The sequence below is a fragment of the Uranotaenia lowii genome, chromosome 3 (assembly GCF_029784155.1).
Source record: "Uranotaenia lowii strain MFRU-FL chromosome 3, ASM2978415v1, whole genome shotgun sequence".
Taxonomy (NCBI): domain Eukaryota; kingdom Metazoa; phylum Arthropoda; class Insecta; order Diptera; family Culicidae; genus Uranotaenia; species Uranotaenia lowii.
In genome coordinates this window covers 21,895,455-21,909,868 of record NC_073693.1, presented here as the reverse complement: position 1 = coordinate 21,909,868, position 14,414 = coordinate 21,895,455, and the positions used below count along the sequence as shown (strand labels likewise).

Genomic DNA, 14,414 nt, shown 5'->3' with positions numbered 1-14,414 from the left:
TCAAATTTGATTGGTCATCTATAAATGTTTCTCCCATTTTAGGGCACGACACAAATCCGGACAAACCAAAGTATCGACCTCTTTTCTTAGATCACTTTGACAAAAAAGAATCGTCCAACTTCGTCTCCAAACCTAGCAATCAGATAAACTACGACGACGACAGTTCCTCACCGGAAGATGGTCAGGATGGATCTCCTCAGCAACCTCAAGCGCAGACTCCAACCAAGCAGCAACAACAGCAACAGCAGCAACCCTCGGCCCCGCCTTTGACCCAGAGCCTCGAGGAGCAGCAGATGAACGAAGAACGGCAACGGTTCCAGTCGCATCTGCAACTACAGCTGAATCAGATCTCCGCCGTCAGTCCCAATATGCCGGTGCATCCGGTGCAGTATCAGCAGCAGCAACAGTCTCCGATGGCCATGACTCCGGATGGGATGGGTGGAGGTGGCGGTGGCGGTGGCATGGAAGCCCACAATCGGAATTTCAACAATAGGATTAATCTCATCGACAGTGAATATGATTCGGTGAGTAACTGAGATTCGTTGCCTTTCCATGGGCTTTCGGATATTTCGGGCGAGGAACATTGCCTTAAGACAAATTTGTTGTCTTCGTTTATAAGTCAATTTCAACTAGATGAAAAAGTGCGTCAATTTTCATGTGGCTGTCGGACGCAAAGTATAGGAAGCTCTAAATATTAACTAGACGTACTACCAGCCTGTAGACTTCCGATTGTTAGTTCGGGCAAAATATGAGAACGTGTTGTCAAACAGAATGCAACCTGCACTTAACTACGCACTATTCTGGTGCAGGGAGGAGCGACTAAACACAAACCCTTTAAATTTTTTTTAATTAATCTATCTGGTCTCTTGTTGTTATTGTTTGACTAAGCTTAGTGAGAACTTTAAAAAAAAATCACTTATTCAAACACTAAATATCAATCTTGGCCGACTCGATGAAATCTACTATGTTTTTCATAACATCCAAGTTCATGTTTTTTAGGATAGTCTGAAGATCGGGAATCATCCCTTCGGATTTAATAGTTTGCTACATATTTCTGAGTTGACCCTGCTGCAGGCGAATATAAGATGGACCGGTGTTGTTGGTCAATGATGTTATTGCGAAGGAGGTGTGAAGTGATACGAGAGTTATTACATATCAGTTTTGATAAAATAACCACCTCCCGCTGGGTTAAGTTATATCCAGAGAACCATGGTATTGTGGTAGAAGGTTATGACAAAATCTACCTTTAATGCCGCTGTCCCAAGAGATTTGCCATGCTTCCAAAGCACGCACTTTGCACGGATATTTGAGATCGATGCCGGATAATGTGTAACTAAGTACGAAACCACATTGTCCAGCTGCTTTGGCTGCTTGAACTGCAGCTTCATTCATTGGAATATTTTTCTGTGCCGGAGGCCGGAACCCAGAGGAAAGTAACGGTTGAACCAAGATTTTCTACCATTTGAACCGTCGTTATCACTTCAAACCATAAGTACGGCGTATACGGCGCAGACAATTTTGCAATTCTGAAGGCTTTTTAAACATCTCAGGCTATCCGTTATGATAACATACTTGCCTACAGAGGATTCTATTAAACTTCTCACCGCACGCAGGAGCGCCAAAAACTCGATGAAAAAATATTGATAGTTTAAGTGGTGTGACCTGGCATAGGGGTTACCGTGATCAAACACCTTTCCAAAATTACTGTGATAGCATTCACTAATAGACGAAAAATTACACTAAAACCTCTAACATTAGACGGGGAAGTGCTCAACGATAGGGACGTGGGGCAGGGGTGTTCGGACCTAGACTCAGGATCTCAATTCCTATGGGAAACTGGCCTACAGTATTTCAGCAGAAGTTCAAGCAATTCTAGAATGCACTTTAGCCTGTTTGAAAAGAGGATATTCTCTGACAGCCAGGCCGATCTTGGGCACTTAGTACGTTCAAGTGCTACTCCTATCTAGTATGGGAGTGTATTGTTGCACTGAGAAACCTTGCCATAAGGAACAGAGTATTTTTCTTCTGGGTACCAGGCCACTGCGGTATCAAAGGAAACGAAGAAGCAGACCAGCTAGCAAGGGAAGGATCTCAGGGCCTGTTAATTGGGCCTGAGCTTTTCTGTGGAGTATCGTAGAGTGTCTTGACTATGGAGCTTAAGAACTGCTTCCAATTGGAGAACAGCAGAGGGAGCAGCTCAGGCGAAAAGATTCATTCAAACAAGCGCACGACTCTCAAAAAACATGTTGAACTTAAGTAAGCACGAATAAGGTACTTACACAGGTCTATTGACGGGACATTAGGTTGTATGAAAAAAACCTAGCAATTGCTTTTGCTTAACCAAATCGGGCAGTCTAGTAGTCACTTGAAGCAATTGCTGCGGTTGCTTTGAATAAAGTTTGTTTTGACAGCTGTTTTCTCTGACTGAATCTTTTACTTTTAGAACAAGCTAGTTTGGTATGAATAAAGGCCAAATCTGAAGCAATTGCTCGACAAAGCTCCAAGCAATTGCTTTATTTTCTTAGCATGCTCAGTAGCAGACTTTTCCAATAATAAAAATTCTTTAACAACGTCAGGAATTCATTAAATTAGCAATATTAAACTTCAATACAATTCAAAAAAGCATTTTCAACATGGATAAAGAAAAGTCGAAGTGATAAACCAACTTTTTTCATATTCCTGCCGTTGTATGAAATGATTCGTCTAAGATGAAACCAAACAAATCAATTAGTAAATATTCCAAATTAAAAAATTCTGGCTATAGTGGAAGAAGTCCCAATCGGCTTGAAGTTGGAAGAAAATTGTAATAATTTAAAACATAATTCAGATCTCTCATATTTATATTATTTTTTTATAATTCTAAGATTAAGAAAAAAGATGCAAGATGCGCGCCTATTGCCTATTTTTTATACATCTCATTGTTCCGATTCGAATACGTGTGAAAGAGCTTATGATAAATATTAAAGTTAGGCCATTTTTTGTTTGACAATATTCGAATATGTATTCGTTTTTCTTTAAACATCAACATACACGCATTTGCCAAAAATTTTCCGATCGTTCTAAGACTTCAGTACACATCTGCTAAGCAAATGTTTATTCATACCAAACTAAGCAAATGCTTTGAGCTTTTGCTTTGCTTGATTTCGAGTTAAGTAAAAGCTACTGAAGCAATTGCTAAACCTTATTCTTAACACTTATTGGCTAACAAAACATCATCTCAAAAGGATAAACCAAAAAAAAATATCTATGACAAATAATGGTCGACCGTACCCACCAAAATATGCTCTGATCGTGGACTTCTTCTTTCATTTTTGGCAAGCAGCAGGTCACAATATACACCTCAATGAGAGCCATTGGTTTTTCAGATTATCTTAGGTGGAAAATCCATCCCAAACGACTCATTTCGGGTATTACAAAACGGATAACGTGCCCCTTCCAAGCCTACCCCTTTCCTGAGATTCAACAGAACACCGAAGTGATAAGTGACCTATTTTTTTGTGTCTGTTGGAAGAGACTATCGAATTCTTGATTGAAGCACTTGGAATGACTTCATTACTGTTTTATATACAGTATGCAAAAAAAGTTTATCCACCCCCAGCGAAAAACTAGTTTTATTCAAAAAAACCCTACGGAAAATTAAAACACAGTTAATTGTTGTTCAGTTTATTATTTTTTATGTGAAAACAAAGTCAATTCATTCAAGTTCCAAATAAACAACATATTCTGTTGCATTTGAGATATGATGTTAAAAAAAAAGATAAAAAATAACGCAAAAAAAGTTTATCCACCCCTCTGGCTCAAATAGCTTTAGTACTTCGTGTGACCTCCTTTGGCTTCAATAACTGTTTGACAACGTCGTGGCATCGATTCAACAAGCTTAGCAGTTGTTTCCGGGGTGATTTTGTCCCATCCAGTTGAGATTACTTACCGCAATTGCTGGAGGCTTGTTGATTTTTGCTTCTGAACCTTAATTTTCAAAAATTGACCAGAGATGCTCGATCGAATTAAGGTCGGGAGACTGTGCTGGCCACTCCATAACCTAGATACGCTTTTCTTTGAACCATTGCGAAACCAGCTTTGAGGTGTGTTTCGGATCTCCTCTTGTTGGAATGTATATCTGCGCCCCAAATTTAGCTTTTGTGCAGACGCTGGTAGTTTCCGCTTCATATCCAAATAAACCTCCTTGGTCATGACTCCATCGATGAATTCAAGTTCTCCAACGCCGGATGTAGCCATAGATCCCCACATCATGACTCTACCTGCAAATGAAAATTAAAGTTATGCTCAGTTGGCTGAAAAATCAATGTATGTTAAGTAACGCACCACCGCCATGCTCAACTGTAGGCCGCAAACACTCCTTTTTTAAACTTTCACCGGTTCGCCGCCATTTTCTTGTGATACCATCAGACCCAAATAGCATTACTTTCGACTCATCTGACCAAATCACCTTACTCCTGTCATCACTGGTCCATGAAATGTGGTCCAGGGCCCACTTCAATCTTTTTTTGATATTTTTTGCGGACAACCATGGCTTCTTAAGCGCTACTCTGCCCTTAAGACCTTTCTTATGAAGACGATTTCGCACGGATTGTGATGTCAGTTGAATGGAAAATTCGCTTTCAATCTGTTTCGCAATTTTCGGAGCTGAGAGTCTCCGGTCTCGCTCTGCCTTCTTCATGATAGCTCTGCCAATTCGGCCTGTAGTCTTTGAAGGACTACCCGATCGCTTAGCTGGTGGGATTGAACCACGCTGTTTGTACACCTGAACAATCCTAGCAACCGTATCTTTATTAAGCTGGACAATATCGGCAATATTACGGTAGCTTTTGCCGGTTTTGTGATATTCAACAATCAAATTTCGGATGCTGATCGGAATTTGTGCTTATTTGGGCATTTTGCAACCAATAACTTCCAATTTTGAACACAAAACACGAAACGAAAACTCCAAGAGCGCTAAATGACAGCTAGACACAATGTTTACATTCAAGAAAGCTGCAGGCCACACACTAAAACTTTGTAAAACACACTTAAATCGTAGTATCCATTTAAGGGTGGATAAACTTTTTTTGCGTATTTTTTACCCTTTTTCATAATTTATCACATAAAACCCCGAGAAAAGATATAAACGCCGTATTTTCAATGGCAATATAATAAATAAACATAAAATGATAAATTGTGGAGGAACATTCATGATATCAACTTGATATTCGCCAGAAAAACATTAAAATTGTAAATTTGTGAGGTGGGTGAATAAACTTTTTTTGCATACTGTACTTACAAACAAAACCATCCCATTTTTACATTACTAATTGCTTACTTATTATGTTTATACCTAAATAGTGTGTGTTGTTATTTATTTCATCGATTGCAACGATGAGACGAATCTCAACACTTCTTCTCAACACACACATTAGAAGCTTCACAACCGAATCTGGCGACTTTTTTGAGGTTGGGAGTGCTCCTCTTCAACAGCACGCATCGGTTTGCTATTGTAACCGTCCTTATTCCTCGACGGCCTCAAAGTAGCTTCCGACGAACTTCCATTTGGCTTCTAATCTGATGGCCTTCCATGATCCCTGATCAAACGATCTCCATCTGGCTCCGATCCGTAGACCTTTCAGCTGGCTTCTGGTCTCGACACATCTTCCTGTTGCTCGAAGCTTTCCTTGCGCCAAGACGTTTCTGAGGCTCGACTCCTCCCAGTGGTTCCAGCTCGACGATCTTCGTTTGGCTTACCGGTCCGGCGACCTTTCAGTGGCCTTGGTCTGCGACCTCCTCATGGCTTGGGTCCGACGACCTTTCAGTTGGCTTTTAGTCTCGAACCCGACAGCCGAAAAAAACGGAAGATTATACTAGTAGAGTGCGTTCGATCCCATGATTCAAGCGTCAATGTGAAGGCAAGATCTGTGAGACTAGCCACTAGTCAGTCGGTAGGCTTCCCAGAGATTCCCTAAACAATCCCTAGAATCGGCAAGCTTACTGAATCAAAATGCAAAATGCAGAGAATGTTCGGAGAAAGAAAAAATTCCACCTTCTAGCTTAACACATTATTGTTTTGAGTTGCACAATCCAAGCTTGGTTTTTCGCCCACCACCCTTATCACTTAACAAAATAGGGTTGTATCTGACTGTTTGCTGTTACCACCTGGATCGAATCTTCGTTGACGTTCAATCTCGGGTTTGAAGAGGTCAGAGCCTTGCACCGACGCGGCGATTTTGTAATGGCGTCCTCGGTGAAACGACTCTTGTAGAAGCGTGAGTTGTTGTAGAAGCGAACAATCGCACGGTAAGTTGTGGCGCACCTGGCCCCACCTTGGGTGCTGAACCAGGCACGAAGTTGTTGTTGATCTGATCCGGAGTTGGCGGTGGGAGTTCAACCCAAACCAGCGACGGATGCGATGCGGCAGGTTCAACGGCTGATTCAAATCCGGATGTCGGAAGATTTAAATCTCCAAGGCCGCCGATATAACCTCCAAACAGCGGCGTGCAGACGGGTGTAACGGTGGATTCAAATTGAATTGACGGCGATGAATCAGAGTTGGAAATCTATCCAAGAATAGCGGGGTCCCAAGTGTAACTAGGATCCAACGATAAGTAATGGGGTTTATCGGCGAGAGCAAAATGGCAGATTTTACCTGATGTCCAAATATTTTGGCTCTTGGTTTTGTAACGAGTTTTTATTTGGTCCACTGTTGTTTCGCCAGAGTTTGAATCCAAAATGCCGATGGGCGTTATTATCGGCAGGTTTTGAACTCCAGCCGGTCATTGCTCTCGCCTCGCGCCTTTTCTTGCCTCGTTTAATCTGGTTGTTTCGCCGTTTCACCTACTCGCTTCGGTCTCTGGTTGTGAGTAGTGGAACCGGTAGTGATGGCTGCGTGCTTTTCGCCTTCTGGTGAATGGTCTCGCCTTCCAGAAGAATAGTTCAACCCCCAGAAATACTTACTGCATATGATAAACTACAATCTACGAACAAAATCGCTGAGACCTTTTTCGGGAGACTAGCAACGCTTACAGATCTAATGCGTGGTGGAAGCTATGAGTAAGCCACCTGCGTGGGTAATCCCACCTCCGGGAAGTGTCCGAGTAGTGTCGTTTTCCACGGTTGAAGCCTTGAAGCTTTTGAGATAAGATTCTCCGTACTACACAATGTGGGGAATGGGGAATATGACTGTTTAATAATACCCTTCGAGGACGTCTTCTTCGGAAAACATCCGAGTTGAATTGCTTAATCCCGGGCCTATGCTGTAACAGGCGCGAGTACAAAATCATTGACACTCGAGCAGCACTCGACGGGCAGCAGACCGGTCCTTGATTCAATATGAGGACAGGTTTGGCTTTGAGTTGCTAGAGTAAAGGTCAGACCTTGATTCGTTCTGATGAAGCCAAGTTCTTAATACATGGCTTACCAACTACGAGATATCCCCTTTTTTTTTTGCTTGACGCGTGTGCGCTTTACTCAGAAGCATACCTCAAATATGATACTTTTTATATAGAAACCTAATTCGACAAAATTGTTAACAACACATTCGTTAACTCAGACACTAAATGTGTGAATTTGGTTCAGTGGTTTCTGAGACAGAACGCTAAATTTTGGTGTTTTCGGGCTTAGATTTCTTTGTTATCCTTAAGAGCTGTTAAGAGCTGTTAAGAGCTCACAAGTTTCGAGATCGATTATCTGAAAAAGATGTGTTCAAAATTTCTGCTCCTCTTTCGCAGAGGGAAGTCTCGTGTCCAAGTTGAGGAATAACTCGAAAAACAAGTTTGTTACCTTAAAAATTTGAATACATCGACTTATCGCCAACAAAATTTTCCTCTCTCTTCCAGCTAAAATTCCTCAACTACGAACAGCTGGAGCAGCGCCTAGCCAGCATCGACAAGGAAATGGAGAAGGAACTGGCGGAAACGAACAAACGGTACCACGCCAAGCGGAAACCCATAATCGATGCCATCGAAGCCAAACAACAGAAGCGGCAACAGAAGCTGGAAGAGTTCTAGGGATTCTTCCGGCAGCAGCAGCAGCAACAACAACAGGTAGGTTGGCTAGGGTGGCGGCGGCCAGGGCTCTTGGAGAGAATGACGATGGCCAGAATGGCTGGGATTGGGTCGCATTTTTATCTGTTTCTGTTGTCGGTTCTACTAGATCTGTTTAGGAATGAACTTTCCCCAGAGTAACTTTTATTTAGCTTAACGTCACTGTGACGTTTGCTTTTACTTTGAATATGTTGAATCTCAATTCAACCTGTGTTAAAGTTTCGATTGCAAATCCCAGTCCTATCAGAACTGTTCTATTGTTTCTTTTTCCAAGAGAAGCCTACGTTCAATTCACCTGTTCGATTTTTTAATAGCAAAAAAGTTGATTATTTATGCTGAAAGTGTAGATTCGTTCGAATTTAATAGAGTTCCAAACAAAATCGCTGAGTATGGCGTTAACTATTATTTATCAAATCACGGGGGATCGAAACTCCTAAAGTATGCTTGAAACCTTACTCACACAATGAAGTATGTTTGATAGCAACCAAGTTTATAGTTTCCTTTTTTTTTAATTCTCGGATCTCGTCAGGTTCCGCCCCCAGAATGTGCAAACCACTTTGAGAGAGATAAAAAGATTTTCCACAAAATCAAAAAAATATGTTTTGACTGTCGACTCTAAAATTAAAAAAAAAACCCATCAACTTTGGATGCCAAATTCAAATCTAATCTTTGGAAAGTATGAACACAATTAAAGAAACTTATCAACCACATTATTATTGGTGCTGCTGTTCGGCTTACTAGTATACCAACCTAAGCATTTCCTAGAAACAATTTAGTCGTTATTTCTTTCTACTTTTACTTATCAAATCACAGGTAGTATCTATATCAGCAAAATTGAAGGCGAAAAATCAGCTCGATGTACAGAAAACAAAAAAAGTAAAGACCTCAACTAATAAACGTAACCCAGGACGACAAAGTACAGTTTACAATACACAACAACAGCAAGCCTAATAAAACAGTTTGTATATTTATCGATTCGTATAAAAATATAAATATCTAGATACAGTAACCTTTTGCTAGCGAGGTCTTAAAATAACTCTCACATCAAATTGTTACGAGTCAAAATGTGAAGAGAGGTAAAAGTGCATTATTTCTGTTTTGAAAAAGAAAAACCCCGGATAAATTCCAATCGGGAGCCGGTGCCTCAAGTTCGAGAGTTACTTGTAGGTATTTTACGGGGGACATATTGTAGAGCTTTCGTAGTATCCAAGAGAAATAAGAAAAAGTCAACCGTGTAAAAAAGTAAAAACAAATACTACTACCGGAAGTATGAATGAGAGATGAGGATAATCAATCAGTAAAAAAGAGACAGGTTTTAAATAAAAATTAATTATGAATTTAATTTGTTGAGCGAGTTGTCCAGCTTTGTTGACTATGGATTCTTCGAAAGTGCCGTTTGATTGAAGTGCGTTACTAAAATATGATTCTTTGACAATATTCAGCTACAATTATTTATTTTTACGTGTTTAAAAGTTGAAGAGATTAAAAAATCCAAATTTGATACGTTTTGAAACCATATTTTTTAAAACGGTTGTGAAACAAGTGAGATACAACGGGTTTAGTTGATACTCACAAATAGACGGATTAGAGCTAAGAATATTTCTAGAACCTTCAATATCCTTTTTTCAATAATAGTTCCATTTTTGAAAAAAAGTAAATTTAAGGTTAAAGTAAATTTTAGATAACATTTAAAAAAAAAAAACCTTTCACGAAGATTTGAAAAATGTGCATTAGTGTAGCCAATTTCAGCTCAACAGGAATTGATTAAAAGGCACGCCTTAAATTTCGATTTTTATTTTTCAAAATGACCTTTTAACTATTCAAATGCTGATGCTGAGCCAAATCGCCACATTTTCAGAGGTTTACAAAAAATCTGATAAAATATAAAGTAGAAGTGATATCTACAAAATTTTGAAAGATGTGTTGTATTTTCAAAAAAAATCTGTTACTTTGTTGGGTTTATAGCACATTTTTGAGGAATTGGCTTGTCAAATAAATCATGACTCGTTCTATTCCTAATGTTATTCATTTGAATTTTTATAAGAGCAAGGGAAAAGTGGTAGAAATTTTGACACTTACGGCACATTTTGAAAATTTTGCCATGTAAAAACCCAGCAAACATAACATCGCATTAGAAATGTCAGCTCAACTCGTTAACAATGTTAATGCGAATCGTAATTCCTACCAAACCAAGTAAATGATCGTAAAAATGGTTAGTTAAAGTCTACCAACTCGTATATGACAAAAGTCCGCCATGTTTGCAAATTTGTCTCTCGCGTGCGGGATTCGAATGAGAAAACAACCTTGTTGTTCTCTTTGCGATAAGCAGTGCAACCAGATTTCTAAAAATCAGAGGGTGCATTTGGATAAACTGGCCAATGAGAGAAGCAGCAAATATTGTCGCTGGCAACGGTTTGCTTGCATTGAGAGCAAAACTTGCGCTCTCTCGTATACTGTCAGGATGTGCGGTAAAAGGTGTTGTATATCGTCCAATTTTTACAACTCTTATCGCTTAAACCAGAAGTTAAAAATATGTATGTATATTGCCTCCACTTTAGTACGTAAATGCTGTTTTTTCGAGTTATATAAGATGGTTTTATAATGTATATGAAACGTATAGCAAAGTTTATTGAGAAATATACCTACAAAAATGTTTGCTGGGAACATTTTCAAGATCTGTGGCCTTCTTTTTTTTAACAACACGTGTTATATTTTCGCATGCTGTGATGCAAAAATAGCAATATTTCTATCACATACGGCTGAAATTGAAACAGTGTTGTAAAAAAAATACAACGCCCCAAGATCTTGAAAACATTTTTGCATGGTAAAATTTTCAAAATGTCAAAATGGAATGGTTCGACCGCCATGTGAATGCACATGTGTCGAACGGACAAAAAATTAAGCATGTTTTTGCTTTGTTGTCAAGCTTCTATTTGAAATGCTCTTAGCTCTTTTCACCACCTTAGAATTTTCTTCTGATATTTCTATCCGTCTTTCATTTCAACTCTTTAACCCTCACCGATAAAGCCGCAAATTAATTTCATAAAACAAATTCACGGTGATTTCTCTTCTTAAATTTATTTTTGTTTTTTTTTTATTCTGGTAATATCTTTTATTTCTGTCATGTTAGGCTTTGTGGAATCTCGATATCAGTAGTCTTTGCGCTCCCACCATACAGACAGTGTATGCGAGCCAAACTCAACCAACGATGTTGAGCAATCTCTAGCACAACTGACCTATGAAGAATCTAGCCAGCAATCGGGTCAGTTGGGTGGCAGTCTGGATTTGGACCTGAAAAAGGGTCCAGAACCGGGACTCCGCAGGCTTATTCATTTTTCTGTCTTTTATTAGTCACTTTAGATCTTTGTGATTTTTTTTATTTCTGTTTCTTTTCTTTATTTTTAAAGTTTTTATCATTTTCAAGAGTATCATTTTTGTCATTCTTATTGTTTATTTTCTAGTTGTTGCTTTTTTCAATTCAATTTTATCAACTTGTTATTTTTATCTTTTTAATAAATATTTTTTTAAATTTCTTTTTTGTTTTTTATCTCGCCTTTTTTCATTCCTATTAGGTATATTTTTGAGTTTATTTTTTTTTTAAATAATTGTAAATTTTTATTTTGAATATTATTTTTATGTTGTTCTACAAAAAATTATTTTTTCTTTTAAACTTATGCTTTTTTTATGATATTTTAGCGTTTTTGTTAATCTTCTCATTTTTGAAATTCTATTAAATCATTTTTCGGAGTTGCAATTTTAATTTTTTTTTTCTGCCATTTTGGTTATTCTTGATGTTAAGTTATGTTTCAGTTGTTTTATCATTTTCGTTATTTTTGTCATTGTGTCATATTCGTCAGTTTTGTCATTAGTGTAAAATTCGTTATTTTTGTCATTTCCGCCATTTTGTCATTTGTGTCATTTTGAAAATTTTATGTTTTGTTCCCTTAAAATAGTTCCGTAAAAGCTTGAATAAGAACAAAAATTTATAAGTCAGTGAAATAATAAAATTTTAATTCGAATAACACAACTAAACAGGCTTAAGTCATTATTTAGACTCTTATGAGACTTATGAGAGTAACCGCACACCAAAATTGAAAAACAGTTTTTGAAATAGCTGATTTATTCCAATACGATTTTGTAAATTTCTTTTAAAAATTGTTCATTAGGAGCACATTAGGTGTTTTTTGCATACTTTCTTGAATATCTCACATATACATACATTAAAATATCGTGGTAAAAATACCAAGATTAATTACCTTTCAGTGTAGTGTGTGTTCATGTACATTCTATACAGCCCAATGTCGTTTGAAGTACTATATAAAGAGAACGCTATCCACCGCTCATTAATTTTTAAAGAGAAATCTAAATTTTTGTTTTAATCTGTTTTGTCTTTGGTTTAATTACCGTACAGCCTAATGACTTAAAGACTACGATATTCTGATTAACTCTTAATTAAAACGACGTTTACACATATCAAAATCAAACAAATGATACATTGAATTAAGAAGTTCACAAAACTTGTCAATAGGGCGAGGTATTGAGTCCGGTATTTAGTCCAGAAATGGGACTACGACACCTATCACACTGAAATTCAAATTTCACTTCCCAAAAATTAAAGTTCTCGTAAAACATGCTCTCAAATACTTGCTTAACTTTTTAAGGAAGTTTATAACTTTTTACTGAGCTTTAAATTTGAGTTCTTAATAATTCTTCCTAGTCTAAGTATGTTATTCCCAAGCAACCTATTTCCTGGAACTATCTAACACATTGCGCCATTGTCGTAGTCCCAATTCTGGACTAAACACCGAAATCTTCCGTATGTGAAACGCGTCACTTCGAATCGAAACTCGTTTACAAACTGACGAACCGTCATTCGCTCCAATCAAAAATCTTTTCCATTCTTCCCTTATGAATCTAATAGTGTATTTTTCTCCTAGCATACCACTACAGGTAATCATGCGATAGTGTTTCATTGCCACAGTTTATTACAACATTAACATCACTATCCGAGTGTGCGTTGTTTTGTTAAGTTCGTTCGATCATTTAGAATCCGGGCAGTTACAAACGTGTGTATTTTAAAAACTATTCATTTGATCGAAAAACTTTCTATGGAAGAAATGAAGGTGTTAATATGACATTTAATGTAAAAATATTAAAGAAAAAATATTTATCAATGATTTCAAGAAATATTCTAACTTTTTCATTAAATCTTTTTTATCTTTGCACACTTTTTTCAGTCATGTATTGATTTTTTTTTACCACAGAAGTAAAACCTTTGCAAAATCATGATATTTTACACAAACTCACCTGGAAAAAGCAATTGGAATCTGGTTGGAACTATTTCATGAGTAGACATCTCGAAGAATTTGATCTCTTAAATCCGGTTTTAACATAATTTTTTTTATCCATCAGAACACATCTGTCATATTGCGTAAAAACCGGATGCACAGATTGCGATCTTTGGAACTGATCATTATTAGTTATTTACGTGAGCATCCTAGAGTGGCTCCTTATACTTCGTAAACATTTGGTCTGAAAAAACTATGAAAAATCAACAGTTCATGAGCTTTCAAGTCAACAATGAAGAATTTTCGAGGCGCAATATGCGTAAAAAGAGCGAATTTGTGCAAAATTATTTTTACCATGTCTTTTTGCATCGTAAATATCTCAAACACACATTAACTAAAAAATCTATCAAAAATAGCTCTATTAACGGAGATATCACCGAAACAAAGTGCCCGGATACTAAATGATCGTAGTCTTAGCAACCTATTTCCTGGAACTATCTACCTCAGAGCGTATCTTAACACTAGAAAGACCGCACCAGTCAAAATGACTGGTTGGACCCTTTGTTTGTTGAATATCTTGACCGTTCGAGTAATCGAGTAGTTTTAGGTGATAAATATGTTTTATATTTTCATATGTGATGAAAGAAATTAGAGAAACATGAACTATCAAAGAACGAAAGAACATAAGCCGTAAATATCATGAAAATTTCGAAAAAGATACAACGGCTCACCGACAGGACTTGAACCTGCAATCTCCGCTTCGGTACAACGGCGCGTTAGCCAATTCCACCACGGTGAACGTGATGGAACCGGCGAACACGAGCAATCGAGCTCTGCCGATCAACTGCTGGACCTTCTATCGAAACACCATGTATATCCCGCATGTTCTTTCGTTCTTTGATAGTTCATGTTTCTCTAATTTCTTTATCACATATGAAAATGTGATCATTTTCAGGTACAAAGATGTACCAAGCGATTTCATAACATCAGTATTGATTTCAACAGAGCAACACCTCCCTGTGTAACTGGTCTGCTCGGAACCTTGAGCGGCACTGATTGCTTCTTCATCTGACCGTCAGGGATGTCAACCTTCCAG

At 37.9% G+C, this 14,414-nt stretch overlaps 1 protein-coding gene across 7 annotated transcripts in view; it reads left to right on the top strand.

Annotated features, from left to right (window-relative positions):
• Window positions 1–9,372, top strand: part of LOC129750621 (serine/threonine-protein kinase 3) — a 37,805-nt gene extending 28,433 nt beyond the window's left edge. For 6 of the 7 annotated variants that reach the window (XM_055745612.1, XM_055745611.1, XM_055745610.1 and 3 more), the window contains exons 5-6: window positions 43–524; window positions 7,824–9,372. In XM_055745612.1, the coding sequence (XP_055601587.1) occupies window positions 43–524; window positions 7,824–7,994 (653 nt within the window). In that variant the 3' untranslated portion in view covers window positions 7,995–9,372. The remainder of the gene's footprint in view (window positions 1–42; window positions 525–7,823) is intronic. The other variant, XM_055745615.1, reaches the window with a different exon arrangement.
• Window positions 9,373–14,414: the final 5,042 nt, after the last annotated feature.